This window comes from Antedon bifida, chromosome 5 (genome assembly GCF_963402885.1).
Source record: "Antedon bifida chromosome 5, ecAntBifi1.1, whole genome shotgun sequence".
NCBI lineage: Eukaryota > Metazoa > Echinodermata > Crinoidea > Comatulida > Antedonidae > Antedon > Antedon bifida.
In genome coordinates, this window is record NC_136230.1 from 25,011,260 (window position 1) to 25,030,528 (window position 19,269).

At 36.5% G+C, this 19,269-nt stretch overlaps 3 protein-coding genes across 3 annotated transcripts in view; 1 reads left to right on the forward strand and 2 right to left on the reverse strand.

The window, feature by feature from the left end:
* Window positions 1-502: 502 nt before the first annotated feature.
* Window positions 503-6,383, reverse strand: LOC144843652 (membrane-associated progesterone receptor component 1-like). Its single transcript, XM_078700535.1, has 3 exons — window positions 6,092-6,383; window positions 3,363-3,518; window positions 503-2,461 (listed from the first exon to the last, which is right to left on the reverse strand). Exons 1-3 carry the CDS (start codon window positions 6,366-6,368, stop codon window positions 2,340-2,342), a joined length of 555 nt encoding a protein of 184 aa, XP_078556661.1. The 5' UTR covers window positions 6,369-6,383; the 3' UTR covers window positions 503-2,339.
* A 947-nt stretch (window positions 6,384-7,330) lies between these two features.
* Window positions 7,331-19,269, forward strand: part of LOC144843630 (uncharacterized) — a 39,146-nt gene continuing 27,207 nt past the window's right edge. Inside the window, exons 1-5 of the mRNA XM_078700503.1 lie at window positions 7,331-7,414; window positions 8,527-8,611; window positions 9,259-9,414; window positions 12,559-12,719; window positions 13,493-13,604. Coding sequence (XP_078556629.1) covers window positions 8,530-8,611; window positions 9,259-9,414; window positions 12,559-12,719; window positions 13,493-13,604 — 511 coding nt within the window. The 5' untranslated portion in view covers window positions 7,331-7,414; window positions 8,527-8,529. The remainder of the gene's footprint in view (window positions 7,415-8,526; window positions 8,612-9,258; window positions 9,415-12,558; window positions 12,720-13,492; window positions 13,605-19,269) is intronic.
* Window positions 10,302-11,519, reverse strand: LOC144843646 (RWD domain-containing protein 2B-like). The gene is made up of 2 exons (XM_078700525.1): window positions 11,247-11,519; window positions 10,302-11,134 (listed from the first exon to the last, which is right to left on the reverse strand). Exons 1-2 carry the CDS (start codon window positions 11,475-11,477, stop codon window positions 10,454-10,456), a joined length of 912 nt encoding a protein of 303 aa, XP_078556651.1. The 5' UTR covers window positions 11,478-11,519; the 3' UTR covers window positions 10,302-10,453.

The window sequence follows — 19,269 nt, forward strand, 5'->3', positions numbered from 1 at the left end:
AAATACCCATTGGCTGGCAGCCAATTTGACTATTCTTTAAATTACTATTTTTTCAGGTAAATAATTTTGTTATCCAATTTTTGGTCAAAGTTAATAACTATTATGGAACATCAAAATGGCATATTCAACAACACAAAAATATTTTTTCAGGGGGACAATATATCTTTAAAGCATGGTTCCCAGAAGGACATAAGTGATATATAATCAGTGCTGTCGATCAAAAGCTTGGTTCCCACTAGGACGCAACGCAAAGATGTAACGCAAGTAACTTAACCAATCACAAGAGTCGCTTGTCATTGGTTAACTCGATTGCGTTGCGCTTAAGTCGTTGCGTCATGGTGAGAACCAACCTTAAGAAGAGCCTATTCAGGCATAGTAATTTACCCGGACAAGTTGGTTACTCCCAAAGTTAGCGATACCTAACTGTGCACTTGTAACCAATTTGCCCGGACAAAAAATGAAAGCCCTACACCATCAAAAATAACTGTAAACAACACAGAAGAAAAGCAATACAATTTTAATAGCATTACCCAAATGATTTCTATTCAGTGGAGGAAAATTGCATTAATTAAAATAAAATAATTAAAAACTATCGATTAAATATTTACAAAAATGAAAAAAAAAGATTAGATTATGAACCATATACAATAACCAATAACGAACGGTGGGATTTAATTTTATGTGATCATATTATCCCGATTTTTATCTGCAATTCTGTTGCGTCATAAAATGTTCTGTTATATATGAAGAAAAGTATTTAAATACAGTGCTTAGTCAGTGTTTTTCACAGAGGAAAATGATAAGGGCCTTTCACATCGTTTTGTTTTCGAGATGCACCACACGGCTCTTGCCAATCTCGTTATTCGATGCATGTAATCTGCGTGTCGCATCATGAACACGAAAAGTTTTAATCTTGTTATTTGATGCATGTAATCTGCGTGTCGCATCATGAATACGAGAAGTTTCCAATGCTGTACGTGCAATCTGACCTGACTGAACGGGAAGCATAGCAGGACCGTAGCAGGTGTGAAAGACCCTTAAGACAAGACATACAGAATTAGACATTAGGCTACACTAAACTAGCAATTGAACACTGGTGCTCACAGGTATTATACTACCAACTGGTATTTTGATAGCTTCCAGGAAATCAGGATTCACAAAAGCTATCACAACAGTCACGAAATGTGCAATTGCAATTCAACATTAAGTTGGCGTCAACACCTCTATTAGGACACCCATGCAAGGGACACTTTACCTGAAACAACCACATATCGAGAATGTTTTAACACAAAGGCCAACCCTATTCAGGCGACACTTTCCCAGAAACGATCAGTGATCGAGAATGTTTTAACACAAAGGCCAACCCTATTCAGGGGACACTTTCCATAAAACGATCAGGGATCTAGAATGTTTAACACACATGCCAACCCCTATTTAGAGGACACTTTCCCTGAAACAATCAGGGATCGAGAGTATTTAACACACAGGCCAACCCCTATTTAGGGGACACTTGGAAGATTTCTTACAATTTCTTTTACACTCAAAACAAGACACCCAGCAACTGTAATTCATGAAAAACCAGACATTCATTTTATCTTTGAAAATCATGCCAAAGTTATACTACTGCAAAACTGTATTTTTAGTTACGCTTTAACCTATTTTGCAGTTTTTGGCAAGAAATCATTAAACACTGTTTATTGCTGTGACTGCCTTTTATTAATTTCTACAACTATTGCAGAAATATAGTTACTGCAGAAATATACTATAGTTACTGCAGTAGAACAATTTTGATCTCTTGAAAATTGAAGAACTGAATGCCTGCCTTTTGGGAAGTTGACTGGAAAAAATAATTCCTAGTGTAACAAAGAATAAGAGTCAGTCTTACTGTGATTAATCATTAACAAAATAACATATTTATTATTGACCTAATGTGCCAGTGTAATTAATGTATAAAAACTATGTTAGCTGGAAATACTGTTAATTCAAAACATCAAGGCTACTTCTAGTTAGAATAATTTTGAACAAACGATTTTGTTGATAAATTTATAATAAAAAAAAAATTTTTGCTTAGTGTCTCTAGACAAACAGTAATACACAAATAGTCACTCATTTAATGGTGCTCTGGTCGAGTTGTAAATACTGGATAGGTCGAAACGTGATTACATCTTACGTTGTTATCACAAAGCATGATGGGAAAGCACAGTACACATAACAGCGATTGACATCCTTTGACGGCCAAGGTTGGTGATCACAAAACAAATTCACAGACTCGCATATGGTTATGCTCTAAGTATTGTATATGATCCATTTGGTTTTCATTAATTGTTTGGGAGTTCATTTTAAATTGCTTTATCCTTTTCACTTTTATCTTCGTTCTTTTCCGCTTCACTTGCTTCGTCGTCAGAATAGTCTGTCGGCTCCTCACCTGGTTTTAACAATTTTCCTATGTATTCATACTTTTCTGAAAAAGTCAATATATAAAATTTGTTATCAATTAGTCTTTACTTTTCTGAATTATTAATGAATGTAAATTATGTTGGGCGCAGTACCCCTTCAAAGTGTTCCACTCAGTCTAATGGTTTGTTAAAGCCTGTTTTCCACTAGGCGAATTTGTTCGCGTGAATCTAAAGCGTCATCTTATACGATGCGACAAATTCTTATTCCAATCTACAAGTTCTTCCATACCCAGCCTAAGGGTTATTTTTACAAGAGCTTCCACCCAGCCTAATTTCAACTTCAACACAGCACCTCCTGAAGATACTTTGTGTAAATCAGTCTTTTTAATTTTAAGGATGTAATTGGTCTGGGCAGAACTGGGCGGGGACATCTAACTACAAATTTGTCCACATTCAGCCTCAGGGTTATTGTAAGGTGGTTTCCACCCAGCCTAATTTCAACTTTATCACATCACCTCCTGAAGATAATGTAAATCAGTCTGTTTAATATTAAGGATGTAATTGGTCTGGGCGGAACTGGACATCCAAGTACAAATTTCTCCACACCCAGCCTCAGGGTTTTTGTATAGCTTTCCACCCAGGCTAATTTTAATACAGTCACTAAACCCAAGAAATATGGAAGTACAGTCGACTCTTCCAATACCAGACTCTCTGAAAACCAGAAACTCTCCCAAAACCATTTGGGAGCTTCAAAAGGTCTCAAATTCATTTCCACCATTAGAAATACATTCCGAATACCAGACTTTCCGGAAAACCAAACACATTAGGCCAGAGTGTTCGGTATTGAGAGACTGGACTGTATTATCTTTTCTGACAATTCTCAAAATGTTACTTGCAGTCATTTGTTAATGTTAATAATGCATTTAAAATAATATTACAGTAAATATATTTATAATGACTTCGTACCAAAAAACTGCATTTCCCACTCTCGCACACTTTCCATCTGCTCTTCGTTTAGATCTGATAAATCATCTATTTCATCTTTGAAAGAATCTTTTTCTAAACTAAATGTGGCTAAGGCTCGGCTCGCATCGTGTCCAGCGAAGATACCGTAAGGCCCATCTGAAAATATACAAAAAGTTGGGAAAAACATAAAAAAAACCAGAAATATTCACCTGATAATAATTATCGTACAGTTAATACATAATTCTACTAAAGTGTTTGTTCAATAAAATTTTATCTTTATCTTTACTGCAGTTACTGCAGTAATTACAATTTCTAAAAATGTATTACTTTTTTCTTGCCTCAGAAAAAAATAATCCTATTTTTAGCACAGTTATGGTATTTTATGCCCTGCTAATTGCTATATTTAGATAGAGTATTATTGCTATTTTTAGACTGTCTTTTTGCTCTTTCAGAACAGCTGTTGGTAATTCCTGTATACTGCTGAATATACAGTAATTATCTGATACTAGAAGTTATCAAAAGTATCTTTAAGGAAGTCTGACATGTGGTATACTGTAGTACTGCACATGATTAATTTCTCATGTGCTCTTATCTTATGTAAAATATTGAAACACAATACACACACTTAAACCAGGGAGTTGAATAACAACTCCCTGCTTGAACTGGGTCCAAGAAGATTCTTTACGGTTGATTGCACACATAGATAACTACATGCAGTCATGTAAAAAAATACATTTGATGATTAAAATTTTCATCACAGGGACATTCTAAACCAAGGAGATGTTCTGACAACTTTGAAACGCTGAAAAAACTGATATTTGCGAGTAGCTGAGTCCTGATTGGTCGATTAAAAAAGCTCACAAATGCACATTTTCACAGTAATCAAATTCAACACCAGACTTGCTGGTTGATGTAATGGTGTACTCTAATGTGGTCAGGGATCAAACGGTTGTGGGTGCGATTTGATCGCCTAAATTTGTATTATGGGCAGATCCTGCAATATGGAGAATTGCTTTCCTTAATTTTCATTTGGTTTTTCTGTCATACTGTACTGTATAGCTTAGTGGAGAAAAATCATAAACTAATCACATTTCCAATACTGCACTATATGAATTGAACAAAAACAAAACTGAAATATTATTTAAATACATTATATACTTTTTTCTGAGAACGAATGATGAATTTGAAAAGTAATTTATTCTACCATTTGGATTTAATAGCCTAGACTAAATGAATGTGATATTCAATTATGCACAACTATTTATACAACACAATTAAAATCGGATAGTAAAATAGCTTTGCATCTAAATGTTCGAAAAATGCATATTTTCACATTTTTATTATGTCTGATCTGATCGTTATATGTGGAAGTTTGTTTTGTTCAAAATATTAATAAATTCACAAAATTGCAAATAAAAAACTCAAAACAAACTCAATTTGAAAAGGAGAGGGCATTAAAAATTCGAGAGTGGGTAGATAATACAGGCATATTTTACAAGGTGACCTTGAAAGCAGATTGTATTAGTGAGTTCTCTTTTTCTTCATTGTTGATTTTTCTACAGGCCTTGTAAAGACCTTAATTCTGGCCGTACTGTATCCCTTGAAACCTTGTATTTACAAATACTAGCCTAGGCCTAGATTGGATACAAAAAATGGTTGGAGTCTTTGTGTGTTATTTATTTGTTGCTCATTTATCAAAGACAAATACATATTACAAAAACATATACAAATGCCAGGATGAGAGCAAGAGGATAACCCTATAAGCTAGAGTCTAGAGCTTGTTTCCATAGGGGTCGTCCCTGAAGTCATTCCTCATAAACGAACGGCTCCACGGGTTTGGGTAAACTGGCCCACATCGCCGTACAATTTGTTCAAAAATTCAATGTTCGATTACTGCTGAGGTTTTTAACTTAAATCATTCGTCAATAATAATTAAATAATAATAAATCTTTTTTTTAAATTGTTAAATTTTTGTTATTGTACTGAGGTTGTCAAGGCTTCTCTGTATATAAATATTAGGTATGCCATCACATCTTTTAGGTTCATTATCTTTATTCAACAATGAAAACACAAGTTGAAAATCAAAATGAGACCGAACAAAACATTGCGTGCGCGCGCGCAAATGGAGTAATATAATATAACTTGTCATTGTTTACTGTACAGACAAGCTTATTTATTGCATTTCAAGTCATTGTTTGTTTATGATAATAAAACACATATTTTATTATTTATCTAGGCTAGTCACTGCAGGTGATTTTAATCAAAAGCGTCAGAAATATGACGTCTGCATCTTGTTTATTGATATTTATTACTAACTACTGTTCTCTGTACACACAGCACCTTTTTAAATAATATTCTTTGCTCAAATACTGTATAACTAACAATGCTTTTTGTAACAAATACACAGTAGGAATACAATTTGAGAGAAAACAAAATACATTATGCAAATTTTTAAAAATAATTGAACTGTAAAATTAAAAAGTCACTCAATCAGCAGGCTCGGGTCAGGTCAGCTCACATTCACAAATAATCACACTTCATTTTGAACAATTTTTTCAAGCAAGCTAGAAATATAACATGCAACACAAGGCTAATATGAATGAAGTCCTAGTAGTAGCAATTCTGGAGATTAGTAACAAGTTTTAAAACATTAATGTGAGATATCAGAACTAATTCAGATATCTCAAAACGCTAGGCCTAGGCCTAGGCCTACCAGATTGTGTACATACCTGGGCCATAAAATCGTTTACCACGCGAAGCATCGAATACCTTCCCGTTCACCGCGATGAGGATCCTACCGTCATGCTTCACACCATCGTACTGGCCGAGTTCATTTAAAGTCATATCCCTCTTCTTCATCTTTTCTAAAACGGGTTCTTTTGGTCCATCTTTTACCCTTGGTGCATTTCCGAATACTATTTTGTACAAAAGATAAAAGCATGTGGCTAAAAGAACGATGTTTACTGGACTTGTAATAAGCTCAGTTAGTAACTCTTTAACCGCCATTTTAACGTTTATGAACTTTTTCGGAAATCTATTGTACTATGGAGCGCCATAGATGACAAATTAAAAAAATCGGCTTTATAATAAATATGACTGATTTCTCACCACGGAAAACAAAATAGCATAAAATACAATGAATTATAAAGTCTGTTTTTATTTCGGTCGTATAAAACAATTCTATATTATACTAGAAATATTAAACAATTATAAAGTCGGTTATATCGGTCGTAAAGACAATTTTATTTGTCGCTTATGCTGAACTTGAATAAATGACGTAGGCCCTATTAATCTATTTTGGACAAGACCTGTACTTGATAGGCTTACAGCTAAAATAAAACAGCAACAAATATGAATGTATATACAGTATAAATATTTGGTATTAACACAATCAACCCTAAGAAAATTCCCATGTACAGTAGTTAGGAATGTTAAACCTGTGCGAACATCAATGATGACCGGCCCGAACTAATGTGTATAGTAAAACATTCCAAAGACATACGATAGGTCTAACGAGATGATAACATTGATTTACTTGTTAGAATAAAAAGTGAAAAGTTCAAAAATATTGTTGTAAAATACCACAATACATCGTTGTTTTAAATAATATAATAAAACAACACATTCTACAGGTGTATCGTACCCTAAACTGAAAATGGAACAATCCCAAGCGCTGCGCCCCGGATATATTGAAGATAGTCAAATTAACGTGCGCAAGGATAACGGATTCAACATTAATGTGTTATGACTTTGTTCAACACGCATGTACAATAACTAAATATGTATTTATTTCCGTTTTGAATGGTCAAATTAAACTCTAAAAATGCCTTGCATTTTATAAGGGTGGATTGACGCGGACCACCTTCTTCACTTGGTGGTTAAATTTACCATTCTGTTATTCAATGCAAATTAGCAACATTCCTTAACCACCTGGAAGCCTCCACAATTAGACTTCAGTGTGTACGTCGTGTAGTGGGAGGGTAGATTGTTTAAGGTGTGTCTTGATAATCGAAAGGAAATATACGTCCTACAGTGCAATAGGCTCAAAGGGGGTAAGTTACCTGATATAGGCCTATTAGATAATACTTGTAATTACAATATTAGATTTGAACAATATTATGTAAGCCTAAGTCTCATATATATTTCGGCCATAATTCAAACGCAAATTGGTATCCGTCCTACATTACGAAATGGTACAACTTATTGAGAAGTTTGTATTCGTCAATAAGTATCAGTGTGAGCATAATTATTATATTCGACCTATAGTTAGTTTTAGACAAAACCTGAGACAACAATTATTCTCAGGAAGCTAGAACAGATAGCAGATAGGCCGCCTACTAAAGCTATATTCACACACCTTTTCCGTTTTTTTGGCAATGGAAAATTAAATATAGGCCTACAATTGAACGGCGCCGTCTTCCGTTCCGTGAAACGGAACAGGTGTGAATGCTCCTTTACTCCAGTAAAAGATTATGAGGAATCGTTGCGGCAGCAACTCAGTTATCGACAGCAATTTTGCGTTAATTTTGCCACCCTAGATGATGGATCAGTTCAAATTCCCTTGGTTCCCACTAGAGACGCAACACAAGGACGTAACGCAACGTAAGTGAATTGATCAATCACAAACGATGGATTATTCGAACTGACGCTTGTCATTAGTTAACACGCCTGCGTTGCGTGTACGTCCTTGCGTTACGTTCTAGTGGGAACCAAGCTTTAGGCTTAAGTTACCCGGGTAAGTTGTTTCATATCCGGGTAATTTGGTTCATACCCGGGTAAGTTGGTTCATATCCGGGTAATTTGGTTCATACCCGGGTAAGTTGGTTCATACTCTGGTAAGTTGGTTCATACCTGTGTAAGTTGGTTCATACCTGTGTAAGTTGGTTCATACCTGTGTAAGTTGGTTCATACCTGGGTAAGTTGATTCAAACCCGGGTGGGTAAGTTGATTCAAACCCGGGTAAGTTGATTCAAACCCGGGTAAGTTGATTCATACACGGGTAAGTTGGTTCATACACGGGTAAGTTGGTTCATACACGGGTAAGTTGGTTCATACACGGGTAAGAGGGGTTCATACCCACCAAAGTTAGATCGAACGTCCGCCGATAGTTTAGAAGTAACTTCTTGACAGAATAAACTCAATTAAAACATATTTTACATTTTAGAAAATGGTATTTCTTGCGAGAAATCATGTATTGGTTGTATGCACGTTCACCCTATGTTGCTTGGTCGCCGCTGTATATTCTCAAGGTAGGCCTATGTCTGTGTATAAACATTTTGCCATAAAACTTGCCTCCTATGAGACGCAACGCAAGGAAGTAGACACAACGCAAGGAAGTAGCAGCAACGCAAGGACGTAGAAGCAACGCAAAGACGTACGTAGACGCAATGCAAGGACGTAGACGCAACGCAAGGACGTAGACGCAACGCAAGGACGTAGACGCAACGCAAGGACGTAGACTCAACGCAAAGTTGACCAATGGCAACTGAGAGTTCCATCGCCTGTGATTGGTCAAATCACACACTTACGTTGCGCAAACGTTGCGTCTCTGGTGGGAACCAATATTAGTGACAGTTTTGTAGCTTAAGTTATCAGCACAGTTGTAACTTTTTGACAGCCCCCGTTTCGCAACCGCACCCCTTCGTAGCTACGCCCACTGAGACATTTTTGTATAAATTAGTTTTGTTAATGTTGCTCAATACAAACGTACAGTACTTCTAAAAAGCAGCTACAACGTAATCAATTATAATTCATTTTGCAACATAATATAATAGTCAATAGAAATAAACAATGTTTTAATGAGGTACAGTTTCTTTATTGTTGGCAATTATAAATAAACCACACAAAAATAATACATAGTTTATGAAATTTCTTATTACAATACATTTTTAAATAGGAGACTTGTCGGAGTTGCTAGGAAAATATCAGGAACGAGCGGAGGGGATGTCATCACGACGTCTAAATCTGATAAGGAATATAAAGCAGCAGCAGCCTAATCAACATCACAGGGCTAAAAGAGAACTACCAAATAAGATGACGACCATATCACAAGGTAGGCCTAATTCACGTCTTCGTTTCGGGGCCGTAGACGAACGAACATTATACATACGTCCGAAGTTAAATGAACGATTTTACTGGACATAAATCATATTAAATATAGCAGATTAATCTTTTGTAAACATTACCGCCTTCTTCGAAATCATCCTAAAACGAAAGCTTAAATTTGGGTATAGTACTGCGCGGCGTATCAAAGAGAGGGCGGGGCTTGGTTGGGCGCATCAATCTCATCCATGTGAAGTAAATATACAGTATAATCTTAGTTCATCTACATCTGTAGCACATTATAATAAACCATGTCATAACTTTGCTTGTTGTATTTATTTAATTAAAAAAAAGCTACGTATTACTCTTGCAAGTTACAAATAAAGTTGGCAATTTAATAAGAAAATAATTGTCCTGAGTTATATACTGTAAATAATTCTGTGTAGGCCTACTGTACATATTATTTTGACATTTGAAATTGTGAATTGTCAAAAAGATGTAAAAAACACAAAATTAAAAGATCCTGTAAAAACTGATTCTACTGCAGGTACTGAAGCAACTAAATTTGGTTTGATCTTTAATCTGGTTACGTTATTACAGTGTGAATGCCTAATAAACACATGCATTGCAACATACTACTGTAAAATCATATATTGAAGCAAAAGCCTGCAGTAGAACCTATTTTATATCTGAAGCTCTGTCTACATTATCTATCAAACTTGATGTGACAAAAAAATGTGATGTGCCAATATATGGACACACGATGATGTTATATCACTACCATATGGGCACATCACACTTTTTTTGTCAAACTAGTTTGATAGTTTAGACAGAGATTAAGAATTTACAGTCAACTGTGCCTGAAATTTAAAGTTTTCTATTGGACAACTGTCTTGTTGTCTATTGGCACAGTCAACCACACTTGTCTATTGGCACAGTCAACCACACTGATAGAAAACTTTACATTATATGCATGGTCAACCAATAAAAAAAATACATGCACAGTTGAACATGGTGGATGCCACTATCGTAATAAATTAGTATAGTAATTATGATTTTGTGGATGGTTTTCCATCAACTCCAAGTAATATCTTAAACACCTCAGCACAATCGTGTTCTTCTAAGAATTTGAAAAGCATTCCAAGATCCATGTGATATTCTCGTCCTCCTTTCTCCATGCCATGCGGTTTAAACGCTTTCTCCTCAAACCCGGTAAATTTTCTCAATTCAGCTATTGTCCCATTCTCCAACGGAACATCTTCCCGATGTTTGCAGGAAATTTTTTTCCAATTCAAACGTCTCAACCTGTGCCAGTACTCCTCGCAAGATTCTCTATCGCCCTCTAGACAAATAACACCTGGTTTGCCTGGTAACGAAAAGCCTGTTACTTTGAATTCTTTCGCCCATTCTAAAATATCTCGCCTTTTGTACTTGCTATATATATGATGGCTGTGTATCCATAACCTAGTAAATGTATCACAAATTTTTGACTTTTTAACCAGTTCTTCTGTGTCATCTTTTGCTGCTATTATGATATATTTTTGGCTGTTATCCTGCAGCCAGGTGATTGCTTCCCCAACACAGAGTTCTCCATTTAAAGACTCTTGTATATGCTGTTGTAAGTCTTCGTTTAGTTTTCTTTGGGAATCCCGCGAAAATGAACTTGATCGTACGATTAATTCCGGTGCCTCGGATGGGTAACCATGAGGAAGATCACATATCAATTTTATCTGCAAAAGTATTGTAAACAATATTTATTTAAAAAAAATAAAGAAATAAAAAAATAAAGAAATAAAAAAAATAATAATATAGTACATTGATGTTTAATTTATAACTACTTACACCTAAATTTTCCCCTATGATTATATTAACGGCATATGAAATCTGACGTAGAATGCTAGGCCTCTGTACCCCTGCAGATTCGTCACATTCATGCCCGCAAAACTCTTTTATGTCCGCGATTACATCTGGGTCATCTATCTCTAGCTCACCGTCATTGGCGTACATACACTGCATCATTTCAAGCTCCGATAGCTGTAGCTCAAACATACTACGTATATTTTCATAAGCCATAATTATTAATTTGTTATGGTTAAATACAAATAAAACAAAATATTATAAATGAATTTGAGGAGGGAATAAAGGGGGACATGGCGTAAACTTCCCTTCCACGTGTCGAAAATAGTTGACCTATGTTTTGTAAACAGAAAAGGACGTCCTCAAACTACCCAACAAGTGAGCCCTCTATCTTCCATCTACGCCACAATTTCGCGCGTGACAAAAACGGCGTTGCGGGAAATTTAAAGTTCAATATTAAAATGAATCAAAAGTCAAATCCTGCTTGGTTGGGTGTACAGTTAGGACAAAGGTCAACTAAATAAACTACCTAGGTCTAGGCCTAGGCTATCTAGTCCTGATCCATACTTAATTACTATAATTAGTAGGCATGTTGATCACTGACAGATGGAGAAGGTTAGTTAGGCCTGGCCTACTACTACTAGTAGGCCTACTACTACTACTACTACTACTACTACTACTACTACTACTACTACTACTACTACTACTACTACTACTACTACTACTACTACTACTACCGGTCCTAGCCTAGGTAGGCCTACGCCTAGTACTAGGCCTAGGATAGGCCTAGGCTAGCTAGTACTAAATTATAGACTAGGCTAGGCCTAGGCCTAATACCACTACTACTAGCCTAGACTAGCCTCTAGGCTAGGCTAATTCTACTCTTCCACTACTCACTAGCCCAGTTCTGGCTAGTACTACTACTCTACTACTAGCTAGCCCACTACTACTAGGCCTAGGCCTACTACACTAAACTAGCTAGTACTATAACTAGGCCAGTAGTAGCCTACTAGGCTAGCTAGGAGGAGGTCCAGGCCTAGAGTAGACTAGTTTGCCTTAGACTAAACTAAAGGATGAGGCCACAAAGCAGTGGAGTAGCGGCGAGAATTAGAATTTTATTTATATTCTATAATCAAAACTGAAAATGTAATATAGTATAGTAATAGTAATACTGAGAAATGTGTAGGCCTTATACCACCTACAGCTACTTAGCACTAGTCTATTTATATTATGCCTGTATTATTAATTTATCACTAATTAAACCATTTTAAAAGGATTTCATTTGTATATTTTCCAGATTTGGCAGTCTTGGTGAATGTCACTTCTTTGGACAGCAACTTACAGATTTCAAATCCAACACACATGTCAGTGTTTTGTGCAGGAGATGGCACATTCTATGTTGTTGTTTCTGGAACGGATGGTGTTAATTTGGTAACCAAGGTCTTTGAACATGATGAGGTAAAGCTTGTATTGTAACCGAGCGTAAACAAAAGAAGATTGGCCTACATCATCACTCTATGATTAAAAACAATTTGAACCACAGTGTATAAGCATAGGCACACTGCCCACTCAGCTGGCGTAATGGCTATGAGCGCTCACTGGCTAAACCTAGCAGCCCCGGAGGTAATAGGGGCCCCTGAGTAGTGCCCATAGAAAAAAACTGGAATTAAAATATGCCGAAAAGGCTAAAGACGTCCGAAGGCCTCCAGCGCTGGAACTTGAGGGGCCACTTGGGTTTCCTAAACCAGGTGCCTCAGGTCTCAGCTTTACGCCACTGTGCCCACTTTTATCACCACCTGGTAGGGTTTTGCTTTTATGATATGAAATGATGTCAAGTATGTTATTAACATGCTTTAGTTAGTAAATTTAACTTATTATATTGTTAGACTTTTCATTTGTCTTTACAACGTGTCAACAACAACAAAACATCACTTATCACAGAGGCCTCTTACATTTTGGAATAAACATATCAGTATTTTGAGAGTTTTTACATAAAAAGTAATATGAAACATACAATTAAATTCGCAATAACATTAAATATACAGTAATGTTAGTATTGCATGTACTTGATACCGGGCATACCGTGCGAAGATTAGTATGACTCTTTTGTCGCGGTGTAGTTGCATTACCTATGCATAAACACTGTTTTGGCGCTCAAAAATAATTTTACGAAAATTGTGTAATTGTCAGTTAGTCTAATGAACTGTATCAATTTGTTTATGCTACACTAGATTGCGGGAAGATACGATGAGGTCCAGTCATTTATTACCCCTACTTTGAATGACTTGGAAACGTTTACCATGGCACATGGTGACTCCTACATGGTTTTAACTGAAATAACAGGTTTTGTATATTATATTATAATTGTCTCCTCCTCCTAGATAAGAATAAACTTCTAGACCGGGCGCCCGGAAGATTTATTCATGTGAAAAGATACAAAAGGTTTGATGATGTAGTTAGGTGCGTATTAGGGCGAGATGCAATATTCGACATTGCTGCCGGGTCACAGCCTGTACATGGGGCCTGTGGGGATCATAACATAGGGGGGTAAAAATGCATTTATTCATGTGAAGCGATACAAGGATAAACTTTTTTGGATATCATTCGCAGTGGGCTACTAATGATTACATCACCAATGACAGCAACTTTTTCCTGTACGGGGCGCCAAACAGCAACATTTTAGGGCCACGCCCAAATGAGTTTATTCATGTGAAGCGATACAAGGTTGAATCTTTTTTTAATAGCAGCAGTACATATTGAGGATGACAAAAACACCAATGACAGCAACTTTATCCTGTACGTAAGCTCAGACAGCAGCCCTAAAGGTCAGCAGTTTCCCGCTATTCGGCTATATACTCGGCGCGTATGTCGTCTTATGGCGTTCAGATGAGTTAGAAATACGTGATACGGACTCGGTCTGGCAATAAATACACAGTAGAATGCTAAAACAATAAAGAGAGCAGTTGTTTCCTGTACCAAATCATCAAACATCAAACTTTTAGGAACCCGCCCAATATGGGTTTATCCATGAAGTATGAATCATTTTTGAAAAAAATGGGTTTTTTTCACTTTATCCGGTACACAGCAGCTCAAATGCTCGAGGCTCCATTCGTGATCAACAATGTTGATACTACAAACTCATTCACGATAACGAGTGACTTTTATTTTATAATTGAAATATATCTTTATTTTGGAATAATAAATAACACCAACAAAAACACTTAAAATAACCAACAGCAGATTTTTATTTTAGGGTAACATTTTGAACAATCAATATTATATCAAAATCATTATTTCGATCAAAATAATATAATTTTAAAAATATTTTTCAGATAAACTCACTCATAATGATCAACACCGGTACCGATTATTGTACATTATTATTATAACTCGATTTAAATATCGTTTTAATTACACACTAGACACTAGTGATATGTCTATATGAAAAAAGGCAACGAAATCTAAATTTTTTAACATAACATAATAGTAAAGTAAATAATAGTTCGAATTCAACATAATCACTTAGAGAATTGTTAAGGTATAGATTAGACTATCGATTGCACACTATTACTGTATTTTTAACTCAATTTAAATAAAAAAAGTAACCGTTTTCATGTGAATTTGACTGATAAAAACCAACAAAAAACTTAATTTGCCAACATTTTAAACATCGTTACTTGTCCATAATGGATCGACTACTGTATCGATTACTGCACATTGTTTTACTTTAATTGAACCAAAATCAAATTTTTAATTGTTACTGTACTAACATTAGACAGTGATATCTGATAAAAGGCAACATTAATAATACTGGACCAAATTAAATATCGTTACTTATCCACAATGGATCGACTACTGTATTGATTATTGCACATTATTTTACGAACTAACATAAGAAAGTGATATCTGATAAAACGCAACAAACTGAATCGAATTAAATATCGTTACTTATCCATAATGGATCGACTACTGTATTGATTACTGCACATTATTTTACTATTACTGCCCAAGTCAAATTTTAAATTGTTACTGTACTAACATTAGACAGTGACATTAATCGCCAGTATCGAGCTCTTTGCATTCGAGGTAACACTCTTTGTAGACGTTTTAGTAGATGTAATGAGAAGGTTAAATGTAATCTGTTTAGGGCGTTTTGTACTAATCTGTACTGTTGTATGTTATGGTCTAACCACACTGTTAAGATTATTAAATCTTTGGAGGTGTGCTACAACAACTCATTGAGAATGTTGCTAGGCTTACCTAAGCACTGTAGTGCTAGTAATATGTTTGCCATGAGGAGAATTCCCTCTTTCTACGAGCATGTACGCAAGTGCGTCTATGGTTTTAGATTAAGAATTGTGAATAGTAAAACGATCTGGTTAGGCGTACCACGAACTATTTGTTCCGATATTCAAATCTCTACACTAAGTGGGAAAAACTCCTATTTTAGTTTGATTTTCCGGTTTTGTATTATTTGTTGTATATATAGTATATATGGAATATTTATTCTGAAATAAAGTTATCAAATCAAATATCTGATAAAATGCAACATACTCCGGACCAAATTAAATATCGTTACTTATCCATAATGGATCGACTACTGTATCGATTACTGCACATTATTTTACTATAACTGCCCAAGTCAAATTTAAAATTGTTACTGTACTAACATTAGACAGTGATATCTGATAAAAGGCAACATTAATAATACTGGACCAAATTAAATATCGTTACTTATCAACAATGGATCGACTACTGTATTGATTATTGCACATTATTTTTCTCTAACTGAACCCAGGTCGAATATTTTACATGTAGTGTAACTACCGACACACTGTAAAAGCACAATTGAGCAAAGATATCGAGGTTACTGGCTGTATGCATTAAATAACTGAATATTGTACATTCATCATATTCCATTTCTAGCTGAACAGAATACACGATATAATAAAACCAATAGGGGCTATTGGATTTCTTTTTACATGATTTGTGACAGCGTCATTTATAAATTTGATTATATCACACTGTAATGATACTGGATTCTTCTTGCCAACTATCTATGGATCAAATAGTTCAGTATTTATATTTGATATATTATACAATATGTACTTCAAAACTGTCAAATGTTTTATGTAAACGATTAAAAACTATTAAATCAGCCGTAATGCATAATCTTTTGAGTTTCTCTATTCGTCATCATCACAGTCACTTTCACTGTCATCACTCCAAGGTTGGTCATCATCGATTTCAGCTTCAAAATCTATTATTTCAAATTTTTCATCATCACTTTCTTCCAATATTCCTGCATCAGTATCGTCAAGAACTGTGTTTGATTCAGCACTTTGTTCCGAGTTTGGATCACTAGTCAACGTATCTGGTAGAGCATTTCCATCAAACCATTTAGGTACATACCTTCCATCACCATTATCAACCCATCCATAGTTTAGTGGGTGTAGGTTTTGTGTTGGCTTAGGAGTATGAGCGTGTCTCCACATAATAGATACATAATTTGCCCTCAACAGATGCTGGGTGAGTGTGATTTCAAATGGTGGCAATGACGAACAGTTGATCTTCTTGACTTTCTTCTTTCCAGTTGTCATTTTGCGAAACGATTGGTACCTGGCCTCATTAATACTGTTCATGCTTTTAAACCCATATATCTTGCATACATAGGCAGTGAATGCGGGTTTGTCCATCCTGTCACCACAAAGCGATCGCAATGCAGCAACATGTTTCTTGTCCTTCACTAAATGGGATTGACTTGCCTTTGCGGTAAAATGCCGAAGTGAAATCGCACCCAGTGAGTGCGTGAAATGCAATGAGCGCCTCACTTAATCCCTCCTGCTTCTTATCGAGATCTCTGGACACTGCTGACACATTAATCATACGTCGGTTGTTTGCCGACCCATAGGCCATTAGGATAGTACCTTGTCTTTTTGCTGCAAGACCTATTAGAACGACGAGGACATCTGTATCCGATGATCGGATCTTTAAGTTCCCGTCAGTTAGATAAGCGTGGAATGCTAGCAGCGTGTCTGCCTCTTCATGGTCCCCTTGGAATGCTGTTGGTTCGTCTACTATTAACTTCCCGACTAAGTTTACCTTAAGTCTGACGCACTTTCCACCATACGATACATATAACGTCTTTCTCCCAACAATCTCTGCATAATGCTGGTTTGTTATCTCACGTAGAATGTACTGGGCAAATGCGTCTTTAAATTCCCCATTTTTTAGCAGCTCCGTACCTTTCTTGTGTTGAATTGTTGCACCGCCCCGGTTATTGTGAACGTGGACCCGGTATCTTCTGCTCCTCTCTTATGCCTTTCAACATCTATAATAGATGGAGTAACATACTTCTCTAGAAGTAGATGGACAGAATTTCCAGCAGCTGAGCATACCTTGATCATGATATCTGTAATTATTTTTGCCATATGTGGATGAATTGTGTCGCGCCAAAATTTCATGAAGTACAAGTCCACCATCGAAAAGTGTTGCGTCGATCACCGGATCTGGGATGTCATTCTGATTTGGTATTTGCGACTCTAAAATCTTGGTAAGCGTTGACTTTTCTGTTTTTGTCGGAGTACCATCAGTATGTGCGATTGAAAGCGGTATATCAGTGATAGGGAAGCACAGGAACTGGTGTAAATCAATGGTAGTCATTGAAAGTAAATATCTAAATGCGTCACGAACACCCTCAGCAGCTCCAAGAGCCTTTTTGTCTTTAGATGGTTTGATCTTCATGTTTGCAGCAGCAAAATTTCGAACCTTTACACGCTTGACCGTCTTCAATAATCTTGTGTCGTCTGCCACACACTCCTTGTGAAATACATGCCTCAGCTTTGCTCCTCGCTGCAGTGTATCGAGTAGATACGAACGGGTATCCGGATTAGCAGACTTCCCTGTGGCAATGTTGACCAATTTGGTTGGTGTTTCAACGGCAAACGGATTACATGTGTTGTGTAGCATGCCTAGTAGATTATTTACATCGCGGTTATCCCGTTTAATCCTCCGCTTACGTAACTGGTTCGCTAGGGTTTCACCAGGCTGGATGCCACACATATCCTTCATCTCAGATACAGCCATACTACGTTGAGTAAGACAAACACACCAACGGCGAAATGCGCTAGCCGAATTAGCAAAAGAGGTTATTTCACTTGCCGAAGATGCGGCGTCCCTGTTAACGGTTTGCTCTAGGGATATATCGATTGCACTTCTGGAGTATGTCTTTGTGGTTCTTCTGGTCGAGAAAGCACCAGCCTTTAGGATATCCAATGCCTCTGGTTCGATGTGCTTTAGCTTTTCTACATACAGTGTCCCCCATCTTGCGTAATTCGGCCTGTTTAAATCAAAAAACACTTCAATCAGCGACCGAAGTATTTCCATGTATAGGTCCACATTATTTGTCTTCACACATCCTGAGTATGTAAAAGTTCATTCATTCGAGTTTTTGTCATTCTCAATACCTATACCTAGTGCCAACATAAATAAGTATAACTTTTTTAAAAGTCGTTGTTGTAGCAGCATTTTACTATTATCAGTTCGAGTCCGACAGTTGAACCTACGACGTACGCGCCGAGTATATAGCCGAATAGGGGGAAACTGCGGACCTTTAGGGCTGCTGTCTGAGCTTATGTACAGGATAAAGTTGCTGTCATTGGTGTTTTTGTCATCCCCAATATGTACTGCTGCCATTAAAAAAAAATTCAACCTTGTATCGCTTCACATGAATAAACCCATTTGGGCGTGGCCCTAAAATGTTGCTGTTTGGCGGATAAAGTTGCTGTCATTGGTGATGTAATCATTAGTAACCCACTGCGAATGACATCTAAAAAAGTTTATCCTTGTATCGCTTCACATGAATAAATGCATTTTTACCCCCCTATGTGTACAGGCTGTGACCCGGCAGCAATGTCGAATATTGCATCTCGCCCTAATACGCACCTAACTACATCATCAAACCTTTTGTATCTTTTCACATGAATAAATCTTCCGGGCGCCCGGTCTA